Raw genomic sequence first — 18839 nt, forward strand, 5'->3', positions numbered from 1 at the left:
AAGAGAACAGAATACATTTTACAATAGCATATATAAGTGCTTTTTTTGTTCCATAACACCAGTAATGTGACAACTTTGATTTATTGATTTATTGTTAAAGTAACCTGAAGTGATTCTATTAGATGTTCCCAAATAGAGGGTTTTTTTTAACTAACCATCTAAGTAGGGACCAGGTAAAAAGTAACAATAATATGGGCACCCAGTTAAAGACAATTCTAGCAACACTTTTGAAGCTTGTGAAGAAACTGTAGTAAGACTGATCCAGAAGCAGTTCTCTGATGCTCAATAGCCTAACCATCACTCTTGATGGTATTTACACCCCCCCCCCCTCCCCCCAGGGAAGTTTGGGATTGATTTTTAAGCTGTTCTATCAGTAGTTAGATACTCTGTATGCGCGTGGTACTTATGGTGGTCTATAGTTGTCTCTGAATCCTGCTGGGATCCAGTGGCCATGCTGCGTTCACATCGGTCAACTCATCTGTCATACAATATACCACCACGCTGAGTGTCTGTCTATATGCACATGTGGTATTTCTGTCCACATGCTCCTAGCTGTAATTACTCTAAAGTAATGAGATGAAGATCATTTCTATGTTAATATTCTGCTCCACTGTGTGTAGGTCACCTCAGAACCCAATGGAGACTGTAAAAACACACACAAACTAAAATAACACTTAACAACATATTAATGAGGGAAAGCTATCCACATGGAGAAACAGAAAGGTAGCACAGGTTAAATCACCAAGAAAAAAAAACAGAATTTAATAAAAAAAAATTACAATAATAAAAAAACACCAACCATCACTAATATTCAAAAGTGCAAATCACCACGAAATAGCAAGCATATCCAGCTGAGATCCGTTCACATAAATGCAATGTATGAGCACGTGTGCCTTTTTACATTGAAAATGAGAGGTAAAATAATTCTGATGTGGGTGTCAAAGACACTTTTGAAGTGCCTTTGTGCGCCAGCGCTGCCTTGAATATTGAATACATTCATATGTGTTTACAAGCTGTCACTTAAGTGCACTATTTATGACAATAAAGCCAAGAAATTTATTACACGTTATGCATATGCTGCAGGCAATATGCAACGTGCTAGAGTTGGTAATGAGCTCTAGATGCAGATAGAACATTTTTCCACCAAATGCAACCAATAGCAGAGAGTGGATTCTATAAATAGAATATCTGTGTTCCGTATATAGACGTGGGGCACAACGATTGAAGTAGAGGACACACTATATTACTGATTCTATAGTAATCAGTAAACCAGAAATCCAAACTTCTCTTTATCTCAGTAAGGAAGATCAAGCCATCGGTTCCCACGTGTGTTTGCACACGTGTTTTCATTATTCATATCGCTGTTCTCTATTGGAAAGCATTCACCCGACAGTAGTTAGGACAGAAGTCACTCTGATTTCCTTTGCGAGTGACAATGATTCAGACATGTCTGGCCATCACTTTAGGGAGCTTCAGTCATGTCAATACGGTCAAGATGACATTTATCGGGGCAGATGTACAGAGCGCTGCAGTACATGCAAACTTGGACAGGATAAACTCTGAAGACATACAGACACAAAGGAATGTGTAGTTGGAGAGAGAAAGTATAAAGTGGGGTGGGATTTTTTTTTCGTCTTACCTTCCTTGAATGGAAGGCACCCTACTAAAGAATGATAGCACTTTTATGAACTCTGCATAACACAGTAATATAATGGTTTGAATATCCTGCATAATATGCTTATTATGTATGGGAAATTGTTAAGTCCATTTGTGGTAATCTATGGCTGAGGCTACATTACACACTTTGTGACTTATTGCAGTCATTCATATACCGTTTATGAATACTTAATCAGGACTCCTGAGAAGGTAAATGCCCAAGGGAGACCTTATATAACGTCTCTGTGAGATTCCAACTAATTTGTAATAATGACTGACTGTTCATAAGTGCTGGGAAACCATGAGAGCTTTGAATGAGCATACATTCAATAAGCAAGAACCAAACCTGTCAACAAAGTGGGGCACTTGTGGACAGAGCCACGATTAATAGAGCAGCATAAGGAATGAATGGCTTCTCAACATCTCTACTGATTTAAGCTACTCTTTTATCTATTACCACATCTTGGATCCACTGAAAGTGATTCTGATAGGTTTTCCAATTAAAAGATTCTCACCCTAAGCACTAATTAATTAAATTAATGGGGATATGGTATCCCAATAAGGTTATGTAGGATCAGTGAAACTTTTACAGAGCTTTGATGTGTCATATCACCAATGACATTTTTTTCCCTCGATCAAACAAGGGTCATGTTCAACACACTGGTGTTTGGCTTTGTGTTTTGTAAGTGACTCACCAGTTCTTTCTTTTTCATGCACTCCATGAGGATAATGAAAAGGTGCTGGGCCTGAGTTCGACTGTATGTGAACGTCTTCTGAATGGTCACCAACAACTGATCTCTCAAGGATTCATTTATAACCCTAGAAGAGAAAGATAGATGAAGAGAGAGAGGAGGGGGGGGGACACAGAGACAGAAGGGGGAGGGAAGGAAGGAGAGTTGGAGGGAGGGACAGACAGAAGAAGAGAGAGCAAAGGAGCAAGACAGAGTTACTGAAAGTGTAACTGAGAATAACATGACAAGCCCTTGCCATGTAAACAGTTCCTCTGTTCTGAAAGTGATTCCTTTCTTTATGTAAATAACTAATGCATTGTTTATTCACTCCATCGCTTGCCTAGTCTCTCTGTCACCACTCATGTATGGTCACAAACCCACCCTCCTTCCTCTGAGTATTTGTGTCCGAACGCGAGGATGTCGGAGGCGCGACCGCTTCCATCGCACACGACCACGGGGACGGGGGGCGTGTCCCTCAGGTACTCCAGCACGATAGAGATCACGTTTGGCCCGCCCTCTACAATTAACGCCACCACTGGCACACCCTGCCCAATCCCTGCAAAGAAAGAAAGAAAGAAAGAAAGAAAGAAAGAAAGAAAGAAAAAGAAGAAGAGAGGGGGAAAGATGGGGACAATGTGGGAAAAAGGGAATGGAGAAAAAGAGAATGAAAATGAAAATCAGGTCTGTATTACTTTATAGCGTGACAAATGTCCTGGCACTGAGTAGGATTATAGACCTTAGAGCTGAAATCTGGACGGGGACAGTTGTAATTGGAGAGTCAGCCAGTCTAGGCCTTTGGATTTACACTTATTAGAATTACATTTCCTTCCCATTAAGTAAGGCATTGGGGTAAAGATAAGCAGATTTATTTCCTATATTTTCTTAGCGCAGTCTTCAGAAATGGTCCAGTTTCTATAGCGACTGTCCATTTTAACTCGGGCAGACCCATCAGTCGATGAAAACTGTAAGCACAGTTGCTGCTACACGCTTGAGTGTGCTGCACCCTAAACTGGCCATGTATCAGCTGTTTTTTTGTTTTTTTTTTTATTTTACAGCTACGTGAAGCAATGCCAGTTAACACTGCAGACTGTGAGCTGCCTCGCTAGATAACACAAGCTGCGGTCAGCGATTTAGTGAGGATTATACATTTACATTAATCTGAGATGTGACCACATTGTGTCCTCTTCCAGATTTGGAGGTGGTTCTGCATATCCAGTCAAAACCAAGTCAAAATGTAGATTATGTTCCTTTACACCTGTCTAACAAGATCAGCTCTCCAGTCATATGGATATTTAATGCCAGGTGTAAATAGAGCCATAGAATATACTAGACTTAGTTATCTGAAACAAGCTCTTTACATGGTCCAAATAGAAAATGCATAAGAAAGGACAAGCAGCCATGCAGCTAAATCTGAAAACACTGCAGAGGAGCGAGAGAGAGAGAGAGAGAGAGAGAGAAAGAGAGAGAGAGAGAAGGATATGCCTCACACTACCTCATACTGACAGATGACAGAATGAAGAAATCCTGTTGAGTCTACCTAATGTTATGCTATGTTACTGCAGCTCTAACGTAACTGTTGCTGTCAACAGCGAATGTCTCCAAGCAGCTTGGACAGAGGAGACCTCTCTTTTCACTACAGATGTAACCAACCTTTCCCTTCTGAAACCGCAACAAATTTACATCCCAAGGATCCATAATGAAAGCAATCAGTAACAATCAGCACGAATTAACAGGTGAGATCTGATGCCTCTGCGGTAGGGCAACTCGGAGCAGAGAGAATACTGGGTAAATGTCACGCAGGGTCGCTGGGACATTTTTGTCCATCCTTTTTTGGTTTTTTGACTGTAATTCAAAAACCGTGTCTCATTCACATTCTCCGACATTTGCCCTTTGAATTATTTAACTTAAAAGGAGAAAAGGAGGGATGGAGGAAGGAGAGGAATGAAATGATGGGGATACATGGAGGATTCGCATACCTATTGTCGCTGTGCCTAAAAACGGGCACAGTTACATAAAGCAAGGTTATTTTTAGCAATCTCTCTCTCTCTCTCTCTCTCCCTCCAGTCTTTCTCTCTCCCCCAGTCTCTCTCTCCTTCTCTCTCTCTCTCTCTCTCGCTCTCTCTTAGTCTGACTTCAAAGCCTTGGTTGACACTGAGCTTCAAGTCAACTGGTGGGGATATATAATTTGCTAAGAGGCTAGACCTCAAAACAGTCTCTGCAGAACAATAACACTATCAAGATAAAACAAACATATTTTTCATTTACTGTTCTTGATATAGGCAAATGTTCTGCAAAAGTTCTGGTGGAAATAGTTACAGCTGGTATCGGAAATCTTTATGCAACCATGAAGATGATGAAAAAAGACTTTCGTGATTGTTAAATCTAGCCGTGGGCAGGATTTAAAAGAGCATCAATTTAAGGTGTTAACACAAGTCTAATTATGGAAGTCACTGGAGAAATTTCCTGTATAGTCGGCTCAGTTGAGGCATTTGTGTTTCATTATTGTCCCAGCTCAACCCTTGGCTGCCTCCCCTCTCCGACAAGTCTTGGCACATTCCGAGGAGGTGTCAAGAACAATCTGAGGAAGAATGAGAGAATTTGGTCTAACAAGAGATATTTACAGTATACTGCTGTGGGAGTCACACCAAATAAGCAATAATGACCAGATACAGCCTTGTTAAAGAACCGTGATCTAAAGTGAAGGTACTTTCTTTTTTTTCGACCGGTTCAGTTCTTATACTTCTTTGAGTACACTGTGAGACCATTTTCCATTTTTCCCCTCCTCAGGTTTCTGCACATCCTGGGATCCCATAAGCCTGAGTTGTGATATTCTAGCTGTTATACCAAGATTTTGATTGAAAGCAAACAGTACAAGGCCTCCACTGGGATGAGATCTGATTGGCCTTGGATTCTGTTTTCCCCTAAACTACACTCACATGAAACATTAGGATTCGCATTGAATATTTTGTAGTCCAATGGAGGCCAATGAGAAGCAAGCTTCAACTTTGATCCCTCAGATCTCTCATAAATCTTTCAAGATTTATACATAAATTTATGATGCACACAAACAAAAAATAATTCAGACTCATTCTTTCAAGCTAAGGATGGCAATGTTAGCACCTTGAAACTTAGTAATCACAGTGGAGAGCCTCTTACAGTGGCTATCTGGAAAGTAAGGTTTAAGGAAACAATGGTGTATTGGTAGAACACACTGGGAAAAGATGAAAACTTGATGAACTTCTCCTATTATTACAGGACAGTAATTGTATGGATTATTAGTTCTCATATAAGTTAGCATGTAACATACAGAGCAATAAATAAATATTTAAATACCCTTTAAAGGTCTCCCAAGTCACATATTAAATCCAGTGTAAAAACTGACCGACGGGAGATGAACTCTCACAGTCTCATGAATATGTAATAAAATCACTTTAAAGAACTCTACCTCATAAGAGTCTGTGGGGTTGGGGGGGGGGGGGGGGGGGGGGGTCGCAGAGGGGTAGAGTTACTGGCAGTTTTGCCTTATTAGACTTGAAACACATGTAGTGGGCGTAGTGCTATGAATACAAACTATGAGGCTTGTTTCAGGAAATAACTGTGGTATAACTGGTAAAAAGCTCTAACAGTTATCATTTAAAAAGCACTGGTATGCCACACAGGAGTCAACGGAATGTTCACATTAATTGAAATCAACTAAACTTTGGCTCCAACCACAGTGGTGATTGTTATTGTATTGTTTTTTTTATGGTATTGCAGGTTACGAAATTTCAACATAAATGTTTCTACATTAAATGTACATGTGTCAGATTTTATTAGGTTAAAGGGTTAGCCATAACTGAAGAATTAATATGCTGTATAGCCAGCAGGGTCATCTCTATGTACTTTATGAAGCGGAGAGTGAGTGGCAGTGTGTGGAGCTTCTCTGGTACATAGCAACAGAAAGAGAAGGAGAGACAGAAAGAGTTATGTCTCAGTTGAATGTGTGTGTGTGTGTGTGTGTGTGTGTGTTTGCCCTGTAACCCTGAAATCCTCTTACTCTCCTCTCCACCACAAACGTTCATGTGTCAGGAAATGTCCCTCAAAGCAGAGAGCTCTCTAGGTAACCTTGTCTGCTGCCCCCAAACCATCTCTCTCTCACTCTCTCTCTCACTCCCTCTCTGTCTCTCGCACTATGGTGTCAAAACCAGTGTACAATTACCATTGATACATCTCTCTGTTGTGACTCTGAAACATGATTTTGGAGCGATAGGAAAGACAATTCTTGCATTTTTATTTCAGAAGTGCTGTGGCTTACGAAAATGACAGCAAGACCAGAAATCCCCCTCGAGCATAACACAAGAAAAATATGAGAAATAGCAGCTTAGTTTCAAATAATGTTTAGAAACAAATGAGAGTGATGCATCGCTGCTCTCAGCATATCAGTGCTTACACTGGAACAAACCATAACCCATTCAAAAAAATATTTTAAGACAGCAAAATATCACCGCTGAAATCTTCATAAGCATTTTTCATCTGACTTTTTTGATATACCAACATTCTTGTGAATGTCAATGGTTCAGTTGACACTAATTTTGATCTGACATTTTTGGGGGGGATTTTAAGAACGTCCCTCGATCTATGTGGGGGTTTTTTTTCCATGTGGTTTGCTGCTTGTAGGGGCATAAGAAGAAAAAGATTTAAGATAACGAGGAGTAACTGGAGCCAAGAAACATCTGCATTCCCACTTGCTGAGCATTTTAGGATGCGCCTACGCAGTTTAGCTCTTACATTCCTAACTGATGTCCTCAGAAACCTCACCCTCGCCAGACGAAAGTCTTCACACATTTATCGTGTTTACCAACCACTGTAATCCGTTAGGTTTGCATATTTCAGTCGTAGATTAACTTTAACAGTGTGTTCAAGCATACAAAGCTGCATGCTTATGAAAAATATATATCGAATAAATTAGGTCTCAACAAAAGGAAGGAAACAACATTGAATGATATTTTGGAACAAAATGATCTTAACTGCTGAGGAGTTGATCCTATACAATTAATTAAAACAGAACAGTTAAAGAACACATTTGATTGCAAATATATTCATCTTACATATTATATGTCATTTCTTATATAATATATGACACTTCACTATTTTTTTTTTCCAAAATCATGAGTTATGAGACCAGAAAAAAATCATCACTCCACTCTGAGGTTATTTAGTATGTAAATGGAGAGGTTGCTAAGACTCACGCCTGAGCACAACTGAGTGATCTTAATGCACAGAACATGTGACTAAAGCAAGATTACGCTAATACATATTTAATATAGAAGGCCTGTGAAAAGGCAATTATGTAAGGGGGAACATTCCAGGCATAAATCAATCAAGTTAAGGATCAATTTTACCGAAGTAGCCTACTGTGTAAGCACACTTAAACAATTCCTAAATACCTGTTTACAAAAACAAGGCAGGTTTCACAGCAACTGCAGCAAACAAATTCTTGGCTCATGCATTGACAATGATATAATGGAGTTTCAAGATTTAAAATTCAGTGGTCTAAAGGAATGTTATTCTAGGGTATAAAGTCCATTAGTCTAAAGCAGGGGTTCGTAGATGGCTCGCAGCTCTGAAGATGGCAGCTCTGAAGATGGCTCGTGAGACTGTGATGGAAGCAGCAGTGTCAAATTAAATTCACTTGGTTAAAATCTCAAGGGTGATACTTGACAAAAATAATCTGTGTTGAAGGGGTTCAGCTGACAAAAATGTTCAGTACCCCAGTCTAAGGGAATGGTTTTCTAAGATGTAAAATCTACTGGTCTAAAGGAATGGTTTTCTAAGTCTTAAAAGCTGAAAGAATTTGTTTTGTTTTTTTTTTTTCACTCAGATTTTTGAGGAACGATATAATGAGCTGAAGAAAGTATGAAATAACTGGTCAAGAACAATATTGTTTGGAGCTTTGCATACCCACTGGGAAAAACAGAGTACAGTACAGCCCTCTGAAACTGTTTTAAATCAGCACCACGGACAGCGCACTCCATTCATTCCACAAATCAATGGAACAATCGCTGTACTAGAGTGACTAGATGAAATATGAATGGTCAAAGTCTATGTATCTAAATCTATTGCCTTGGGCCCATCTTCAACCATTCACAATCTCTTTATCTCTGATTGATTCTTATAGTCAAAGCAGTACACCCTCTAAATATGTGAAGCAGAAAGACAAACTACCATCATCTGTCTTTATCAAAAGAAAAGAAAAAAAAAACCAATGGGACCCTGTGGGCTGATTGTAAAGATTGAGATATTGAGATATCCTGCTACACAAGGCCAGGGAATCCCTAGAGACTCTTGGCTCTGAGTGAAACCGATGTCTCTCACCGGTGGAAGTGGACAGGTAATCATATAAAGAAATGAGCGGCATTGGCAGTCTCAGCAAACAGCAAACCAGCCAGATGATGCAACCTCAGTGGGGTGTACAGTGCCTAAGGCTGGGGGGGGGGGGGAGACAGCACAAATAAGGCATTCCCACACACCAGCCTATGTGAAGTGTTTTAGCAACACAGCGCCAAAAACTACATCTATACAACATCAGCAACATCCACGAGACCAAAAATTCACTCCATCTTAGTAAATACAATCTCCAAAAGACTGAAGAGTGTAGTTTTTCAGAGCCTAGTTAATGACCTGTCAAATTACATTATTTGTTTTAACAGCACTGAAGAGATATATGTTGACAGGATCCTTAATTACCTGTCGAATTAAATTATCTGTTTCTACGTGTTTGAACACTGGTGGTTCTGGTTGGTTAGTTTTGGTTGTGGTAGTTTAGAGTAGTTTTTAAGATAGCTTTCAGTGATTAGATTGTGTACTGGCAGTCTTGAATATTCAGTTGTTACACTGATGGCATATTTTAATTATTTTAGTTTTGAATGGCTGGCTTTTAATCTGGTAGTTTACGACTATAAATTTTTGCAGCAGTAGTTTAGATCAGGCATTCTCAACTCCAGTCCTGATGGCCCCCTCTCCTGCATGTCTTTGTTTGAACTCTTCATTAACACAGTTGATTGAGTTAATCAAGGGCCTAATGATTAGTTGACCAGTGGAATAAGGTGTGTTAGTCTTGAACTGTAACAAAACACACCTTATTCAACCGATCAACTAATCACTAAGCCCTTGATTAGCTCAATCAACTGTGTTAATGAAGAGTTAAAACCATGGCATGCAGGAAAGAGGGCCTTCAGGAGTGGAGTTGAGAGTTACTGGTTTAGATTGCTCCATGTAAACAATGGTTATTTAAAACAGCCATTCTGAATTCAATCGTTTAGAGTGGATAGTCCATACAGTGGTGAGTTTGTGTACTGGTTATCTGAAAACCCAGAATGTGTTAGAAAACTCAGGTGCACATACAGGTATTTTAGAATGATCAGTTTTCATTCCAGGTAGTACATTGAAAAAAGTGATTTTCAATGCTAGCTGATTACCAGTGACTCAGCAGTGCGCGCGTTGAACGGTAAGATTGTATGACCGTAGCTGAAATGGTTAGCTTATATGCTAATACTCTGAGAGTCGCGGAGTCCTTTTGTGCAGGCTGGTGAGTTTAGAACCAGATCTCGTTTAGAATTGAGGGTTTTGCTTGCCAGGAGAGTCATGTTTGATGCTGATGATGACGACTAGACGTCCCTTTGCCTGCCCAGCCCCCTTCAATGACCCCAGGCATAGGATGACAAAGGGAAGTCCACTAGTCACATGGTGTGGTGGTGGGGGTGGTGTGGGTCAAGCCCCTCCCTACGTCCCGTTGACCTCTCAGACCCCCCCCCCCCCCCCCATTGGATGGCTGGCGTATGGAAATGACTTTCTTCATTGGCCATAGAAGAAGGTGTGCAAAATGGTTACAACGGTGGTCATGGTAACCAGGCAGTTGAGTCATGAAAAAATATGCTAGCAAGAAAATGAGGTCTGAATTATTCATTTTCAGCGAGTAATGACTGGTAAACAGCTGCAGTGTTCTTACAGTGATATGGTATATGAATTGTATTAACACAAGAGAGCCGTACCATCTTTCAGTGCAGTTATTACTTGGGCAGACACTGAAGCTTGTTCTGGTTAAGTTTTTTTGGAAAAGTCCGGAGGTATATTGATATTTCTTTCTTTATTTATTTATTTATTTTCCACCATGTAATTAATAAATTCTTTCTCTTTTCACTCATTCCGCCCTCCTCTTGTCTCCTTTTTCTTTTAAATCCTGGATTAAACAAGCTTCCAACTGGTAACAACATCTCCAATTCTATGGAGCAAACTGTGTTTCAGAGTGTCTGCTTGACACGCACTCCCAGTATTGTCCAGTGAAAATGATTTACTCATACTGCACTGTCAGTATATTGTGTCAGAGGAGACAATGACATACAACACAACACCAGCTAATCAGAGGATCAATTAATATCGCCTTAGGCATGAGGCATCCACTTTGGGCAAAATTACTGTTACCAGGTAGCAAGCTTGTTTTACTCGAGTATTTGCCATTAAATTACACGCAGTAATGTTTTCCTTCATTGCTGTAATGAGAGTCTGAAAAAAGGAAAAGTCAAATAGCCTTTGCATGGTTGCTTACAGGTGTCCTACAGGACAGGGACTGCAGTCACTAACTACATTTGAGTGCATTTATTATTTTCGTATCACATTTCTGTTTCACCGGGAATGTTGTTTATTTGTTTATCTGCTTTTTTTGTTTTTATGTTGTGACACTGTGCTTCAAGGTTCTCTGCCATTAGAACACTCTGCTTGAAGCGTCTAGATTTCATAATTGGTTTTGACCTTAACACATGTACTGTTTGGGCAGTGAAGAGGTTCCGATGTTGAATGGGAATTCCTAATGGACCTTGCTGAGCCAGGAACATTTTTGAAGTGTAATGTTTTTAAAGGACAATTTGACTGACATTCCTTCAGTTGTTTGTCTTGTTAAAGAAGAGCCTGACCCTCAAAATAAAATCAGCTTTATTGAATAGACACCGAGAGGAACACATACCCTTCCTAAAATAAGTTTTTAGTGTACTTTCTCTGGAATGTTAGCAGTTCATTTTTATAAGGAGCTCTTCTCCTTGTATAAAAGGCAAGAAAGGCCAAAAATGCTTCTATTTTAAAAGAGAGAGCAGCCACACTGGGATTCATCAATACTTGTTTGAATGTCATTTTTGCTGAACCAAATACTAAAATCCTATCGTGTGTAGGGTTACATGCTCTCTTTGCTTCCATTTTCATTCAAAAGACAGGGTCTTTGAGCATTTTGATGGTTTTCCATCATTAAACAAAGCAAGCAAAATCTGGAAAATCTAAAACAAGCCACGTTATACAAAACGCTTGAAATAGCAATTGTGAAATATGTCCCGAATTGAGTTTTAAACACTCTGCGTGCTACACGTGGTAAAACGCAGTACTGTTTACTATGACATGTGTGTAAAATTCATCCAAAATGCTGCAAACCAGGCGATGCCCAAATCCAGTCCCGGAGGGCCAAAGTCCTGCTGTTTTATGCTGTCACCTCTTAATTAGAGGCTAATTTTTACCCGAGGAACAGGTGTGTGGATGCTTCAGTCAAATATGTGCCGCAGTGGTTGGTTGATATAAAAATCAGCAGGGCATGAGGTCTGTGAGACTGAATCTGGACACCTCAGCTACGGACATTATTACATGAAAGGTTATAGATAGCAACCTTGTCCTCATAACTTTTCATGCAAACTTGTTCATAGCATTTTGCACGAAAGCAGATCATTAGATTACTGAGGTACATGGAACAATTGGAAGAGCCATTATGATACATATTTTATCATGGGTCTCCAACAATCTGCATGTCACACAACACATTTACATACTTTTATTTGTTAATATATCGGATTTCTATTTAATATCCTCTGGTTATTATCAGAAATGCACACAATACGTCTTTAACACGCTATGCTGACTTTGGTGCAGAGGTATAATGCTATGTAACTCTCTGAGTTTTTTTTTAACAACGCGTGTTCAGCGAGAACTTACTGGTGTTGATCTTCTGAAGGGAGATGTGCTTCTCCAGCTGTCTACGGAGTTTTACCTCCGCCCCATACTTCCCCGTGGTGCCATTATCCGCCAGGATGAAATGAGAGTGGAGGCTGTTGAGCACAGTCAGTTTACTGAGAGGGTTGGACATGGTCTGGTACGGTCTTACCACCTGAATCACACAAAACACAGGAGAGTAAAAAGAACATTGTTCTTGATCTACGATAAGTAAATGATTCAAGTTAATATAAAAAAGGATAAAATATTATGTGAGAAAAGGTTAGGTAGAATGAAGTCTGACTGTACAAACGGAACAGGGTCACATTGGAAAAATATGAGAAAGCCAACACACCCACACACGCGCGCGCACACACACACACACACACACACACACACACACACACACTCTTTGGACCTCACATATATAACTCCACTGAGTGTTGAATCCCATCTCAAGACTGCTCAATGTATTATGCATGTGAACCAGCTTTACTAGAGTTCCCCTGAGTCTGAAACCACTACCGCCCCACACCCGTTAGCATGACAGAGAGAGACAGAGAGAGAGAGAGAGAGAGAGGAGAGCCATAAATATGAAATGACTATCTGATTCTTGAGTCCATATTCTGACCACAAAGTCTGTCTCAGGTAATACAGGCTTTACACATACTGAATTTCACATAGGCATCACTGAACATCAGGAGGATTATAGGGATGTTGTGTCTGCCGTATTCCATTCTGAAGCCCCCGTAGCGCCACAGTCTTTAAAGAAATTACTCAGGATGCAAGTGCTATTAGGAAAGCTTTTTCTGCCTATCCGCATTGTGTTTGCAATTCATTTTCAAGACAAAATGCAAGGGCATGTGTGTGCACACACACATGCACACACACTGAGTAGACGGTAGTGACTCACATCTTTGCCAACAAGATCTTCCTGATTTTCCACTATTCCCCAAGGGGCAATTCCGATGGTGCAGATCTTTCCTCGAGACTTGGAAGCGTGGTCTTTCAGTGCATCTCCGACATGTCGGATAACTCCTGCACATCCGTGTGTGTGTGTGTGTGTGTGTGTGTGTGTGTGTGTGTGAAAAAGAGAAAGAGAGCAGATTGAACAGCTGACACGTAGGACTTTGTTCGCACAGCAAAAGCATACTTTTAAGAGAAACAGTTTCATTCGTTGTTAATATGATTATTGTTCCAAATCCAGACCCTAAAACACACATCTGTCTTTAAATCTAATCCTGCTCCTAACTATTAAATATTCCTTATACAATCACTAACCTGACCCTTTTACCCAAATCTATTTATCTTTTACCCATAATCTATCCTGTCCTTGACCTTAATCTAGTCCATGCACCATCGCTAACTTCTAATTCACTGATTTCACCCAAATCTATCTGGACTGAGAAGAACTTAAACATAAACATAAAACACCAAAGCGCCTATCCCAGACATGCAGATTTATGCCATACCAAGTATCATAGTTACTGGTGTAAACAGTTACTGAAAGAAACCTTCATTGCTCTGGGGACAATAGCTTGAATTCATCTCAATAAAACCATGACATTCTGGGTCCAGAGCTGCTACTGTCTTTTTCCTCAGTTTTATTCTCCTTGGTTCATATCACATCTGGGAGCCTGAAAATTCAGGCAAAGGATCACCTCATCTTCTCTGACAGCTGCTCCCCTTAACCCCTCCCTTAACGGTACTGTCTTTTTTCCCTCTGTAACTCCTGCTTTCCTGTCAGCCACCTTCTGTTCTCTCTTTTATGTCATGTTCTTGTCTGCACTTCACATCATGGAGTATTACATCATCTGATCTTGAGTTTTGGGGTTCTTTTGTTTTATGTTTGTTTGTTTAATAATTGAGAATATTCTGGCATTTCAAGAGGTGAATGTTATTGTAACCCCAGATTTGTAGAGGCGAGAATTAAGGCTGAGTATGAAGTTGAGACTGAGGAAGTTAAAGAGATGACCATTAGCTACACAACAACAACGTTCGCTCCACAAAGCAACAACATTTGTTTGTGGTCAATGAAAAGTAAAAGAACTTGGTTTCAGCAGTGCTTTAGCTGCTGCGAATTTTTAACTACTTTCAGTCACACCTGTGTTGACACCACCAGTGAAGATCCAGGCTCCTGTTGTCATGGCAGCCTTGATGAGACCCTTGCCAAAGACCTGTTTGAGTTTAGGTTGGAGTTCGAAGTTCTGCAGGCCACCATGAACAGAGATGAGCAGTTTGGGAAGCTCCAGCTGCCACTCTTTCGTCATCAGGTGAAGGAGAAGATCAGGCTTTGTGTCATAAGACACTCTGACATACTAGAGAAGAATGGGACAAACGGATGTTCTTCACTAATTTTCACTTAGCAGTCATGCAAGTGTTTTGTAAAGCCAGCACTGGATTGTGTACTAGTTTTTTGCTTATTACTGGAAGATGGTGCAGCACTGTTGATGCCGAATTCCAATTCAGTTAGCAAAATGAATAAATATTTAAAACCATTTAGAAATTTTCAAAAACCATAACTGACTGATTTCAGGACTTCGTCCCCACTGGAGAAGTAATCACTTGATAACTAAAAAAATATTTAGAACATAAGTAGATGGTGGTCTATATATTTACTTGAGGTTAGCTGCATATCAAAGATTTCTAAATGTTCAGTGACAAGAATGGGGCAACGGGACTTATCTATGTTTGAAAATAAGAGATCTGTATCATTTAAGTACATAAACTGCACACCACTCAGAATAGTCAGTAATATGATAATGAACAAGTCACCATAGCCTTGTTGGAGTGCCCCCCGCCTTGGAACTCGATGGTTCCAAAAGCGTCCGTGGGGCTGAGCTGGGTGTGCTTGCTGATGGACCATTTCTCTGATAGGCTGTCATTCTTTGTAGGCCGCTCCAGTTTGTCATTCTGATTGGTGGAGATGCTTGGGGGCAAACCCACATGCTGGCCAATCAGACGCCCACAACAGCATCTGCACGAACAGGATATGATACAAGTAACTGTGACATACTTAACAAAAGTCCCACACAGTTTCTAAGGTTTAAGTCAACTATGATGTAATCCAAAGGCATATTTTTATACTATGCAATATTTAAGAGCTCAGACCTGAAACATTACCCCAATTCTTATACAAATAATCATATTTTAAGCCTCAGTACTGAGATTAAAATCTACCAGTATTTTTGCATTTTGATTTAATGGTTCAAGATGCATTTCTGTTCAAATATAGTATCTGTTCCTCTCATACAAGATTCCAAAAACACTCTGATTTCCCCAAGAATTATAAGGAACATTCAGGACATGTTCATGAGATTGTAGGGTGACTATTTAATATTCGTTTGATTTGAGAATCTCATATCAAATCTCATTTGAGAAAAGGGGTAGAGGCACACACCATCATATTAAAACTGCCTGGATGCCAAAGAATCCCTAGATGTTCAATTTAGCAGACAGAGGCTGTTCTTCCACTAGTGTCCACTTCCCTATATAGAGGTGATGCCATCTCCAGATTGAATCAGCTGCTCAAGCAAAGCATTACACTGTTTTTAAATTAGGCCATTTTTCAATTTCCAACCACTCCAGCAGGGTAATTCTCTGTCTCACTGAAAGCTTTAATTAGATTCACTTCACAGTCTCATTTTAAGATTTCAGATCTCTCTCACCAAGTGCAATTAACAACTGAAAACACTTAAAATTGGTCTGACTCTATCTATTTCACTAAAATAAGTCAATAATTTGCCAATTACTTTTGGCTGCACAAAGTGTATGTTGAGGACACTACAGCCAAATAAAATCACAAAATAACACGGTGGAGCCAAATCAAATGATTGAAATGACTTAAATAAGGAATATTTATTCATTTTTAGAATTACCTCTTAAATAGCAGTTACTATCACTTAATGGGTGTTACTGGCACTTAATAGTAGTTCAGTACATAACTACCTATTTTTTGCACATTTCATAAATATCACATTTTCTTGTGTGTATAAATCTTGTAAGATCCAATAAAAACAGCACATTTTACAATTCTATACACGTCACAATTTTAAAATTCTGTAATTACTGTAATTTTTTATTTTTAAACAAATACCATATTTCCACTAGTCTATAAATTTGATAAGTCTATATGTGTAACAATTTCTAAACCTCATAACTGTGATATTTCTTGAAGTCCATAATTATTGTTCATCCCTGGAGTTATCTGAGTGTGATTCATGTGTTTAGTGAGTTGAGTCAGTTACCTGTGGGGGTCTTTGGCACTCACTATAATGTGAACACACTCCCTCTTGCTGAAGGCTCTCTCGATCCATGATTTCTGGGCCTGGGAAACAAAAGCAAACAAGTTCAAGTCAGGATTACTCCTTCCCCAGAGCAGCCGGCTAGTTTCACTACCTGCACGGTGTGGAGGCTGACTTCATTATCAGAAGGTTAAGCCTTCTCTACTAAGATTACAGTGGTTGAGGATTATAGACTACTGCTATTGTTCACCGGTAGTGTATCAATTTTGTCATCTTACATTTGCAAGTGTGGAAAAAAAATGTAAATGCAATTTGATTTACAACGCTGCTGATGCCCACTGATTGCAAAAGTAAAAAAAGAGAGATAAAAAGGAAAATAAGCCTAATTTCTGTGATGAAAGCTGAATCTTAAACAAGGAAAAGAATTTTTCAGATAAAATAAAAACGTGGTCTCACAAAAAGAGCAAAATGAAACACTCCCTCCCATTAAAGAGGATTTAGACTTTTGAGACAGTGGATTTGTTAATTTGCAAATTAAACACTATTATGTGTATATCTGTCCATCTGTCTATTGGGGTTACCGGTACTTTCATCCATCTTCAGAACTTCTGTGTACTGATGTGAAATTGATGTTCTAATTACATGTCATGTCAGCTTGCTTACAATTCACATTCCAAAAGCATGTTTATGAGGTTCTGAATCAGTAATTTAATTAGGTCCAACCTCATGTCAAGGTTGTTTGGGACAGTTTGTTCAGATTATAAAATGAATCACCTACACCAAGCCCGGAAACAATAAATGGCCTCTTCTGTACTATTGTTTGTCACACAATATAGGTGTATGTGTGTTCATGTGTATCATAATTGTACACATGCTTAGAAATGCTTATTTCAGTAATCATTTATTTTATTAAAATATCATTGGAAATATAGCTCGCCCGATTATTTTTACTGGTCACCTTGCCATGTCTACAACTGTCTAGAAGTGATTTCAAGTGGAAAATGTGTCATCAACCATCAAACATGCTCTGCACCAATAAATAATGTATTTATGGGGGGATTTACTCTAAGGGTAATTGAATATGTTAACAGTTCCCTTAAGGCCAGATTGATATATATAGAGACGTTTTAAATATCAAATTAGTCAAAAGACCTCAGATCATCACTGCATGCTTCCTCTGATAACACTGCCTGGCAAACACAAATGTCATCTAGACAGTCTAATTTAAACTGTCCTCATTTTACCACAAATATCTTTACACCAACAAAACTACTTATGCTCTCGCACACACATGCTAACATCAGAGATACACGCACGCTAACACACACACACACCAACACACACACGCTGATACAGCCAAACACACAGACACACAGAGACACACATAAACACATGCAGGCTCGTGTGCACACAGGCAGCTTTGTGATAGATAATACAATATTTTCAACTGTGTAAACACGTGGCTCAGCAGAAAAAAAAAAAGAAAGTAAACAGACATTGTTTCAAAAGGCGACACTAGTACAGAGTGCATTTCTTCCTGTAAGGCAATTCAGCCTGAGAGAAATTGGAAAAGTGATGGTATACCAAAAAATGAGTGTCCCCAGTATCAAACAAACAGGCAGACAATACTGAGACCAATGCTGAAAAATGCAAACCTGTGTACAACAACACAGAGGAGGCCAGAATGGAGGCCATTTTTATTGGATGGGAGTATAATGCTTTCTCTCCACACGTATGTAGATCAAAACAAAACAACAACAACAACCAAAAAAAAACAAAAACAAAAAAAAACAACACAGGCTGTGATTCGTCTTTCTTCCAGGTCATGTCTGGCAAAAACAAGACTTGACCTCAAACGTTCAAAACTCACAGATAAACCCACAAGTGAGGAAGCAAACTTCAGTCTCTAAACCATATAACACTTACCCTAACACCGCGTCTCTCATGTAAAACCACGACCCACTTTTTCAAAAAGGGGTGGGGGAGAAATTAGCGTGAAAAAACGTCAGGGTGATGACTCAGCAACACTGACACTAGGGCTGTGCTTTTGCGTATCTTTCTGCCGGTGTGAACACGCACAAAAGTCTGGCTCAGGCATGATACTCTTTGACAGCACTGGCATGGGAACAGCTTCTGTTTCTAATTCCATGTAAAAAGACACTATGTTATCAGAATCATCAACAACAACAAGGAAACACACACGCAC

At 39.5% G+C, this 18839-nt stretch overlaps 1 protein-coding gene across 3 annotated transcripts in view; it reads right to left on the reverse strand.

Annotated features, from left to right (window-relative positions):
• The window catches only part of trpm3 (transient receptor potential cation channel, subfamily M, member 3), a 100761-nt gene that overhangs the window by 30554 nt on the left and 51368 nt on the right, over positions 1–18839 (reverse strand). For all 3 annotated transcript variants that reach the window (XM_030791189.1, XM_030791188.1, XM_030791187.1), the window contains exons 2-8: positions 16637–16716; positions 15165–15366; positions 14494–14707; positions 13303–13427; positions 12393–12564; positions 2769–2943; positions 2352–2475 (exon numbers count right to left, since the gene is read on the reverse strand). In XM_030791189.1, coding sequence (XP_030647049.1) covers positions 2352–2475; positions 2769–2943; positions 12393–12564; positions 13303–13427; positions 14494–14707; positions 15165–15366; positions 16637–16716 — 1092 coding nt within the window. The remainder of the gene's footprint in view (positions 1–2351; positions 2476–2768; positions 2944–12392; positions 12565–13302; positions 13428–14493; positions 14708–15164; positions 15367–16636; positions 16717–18839) is intronic.

The sequence above is a fragment of the Chanos chanos genome, chromosome 14, assembly GCF_902362185.1.
Source record: "Chanos chanos chromosome 14, fChaCha1.1, whole genome shotgun sequence".
NCBI lineage: Eukaryota > Metazoa > Chordata > Actinopteri > Gonorynchiformes > Chanidae > Chanos > Chanos chanos.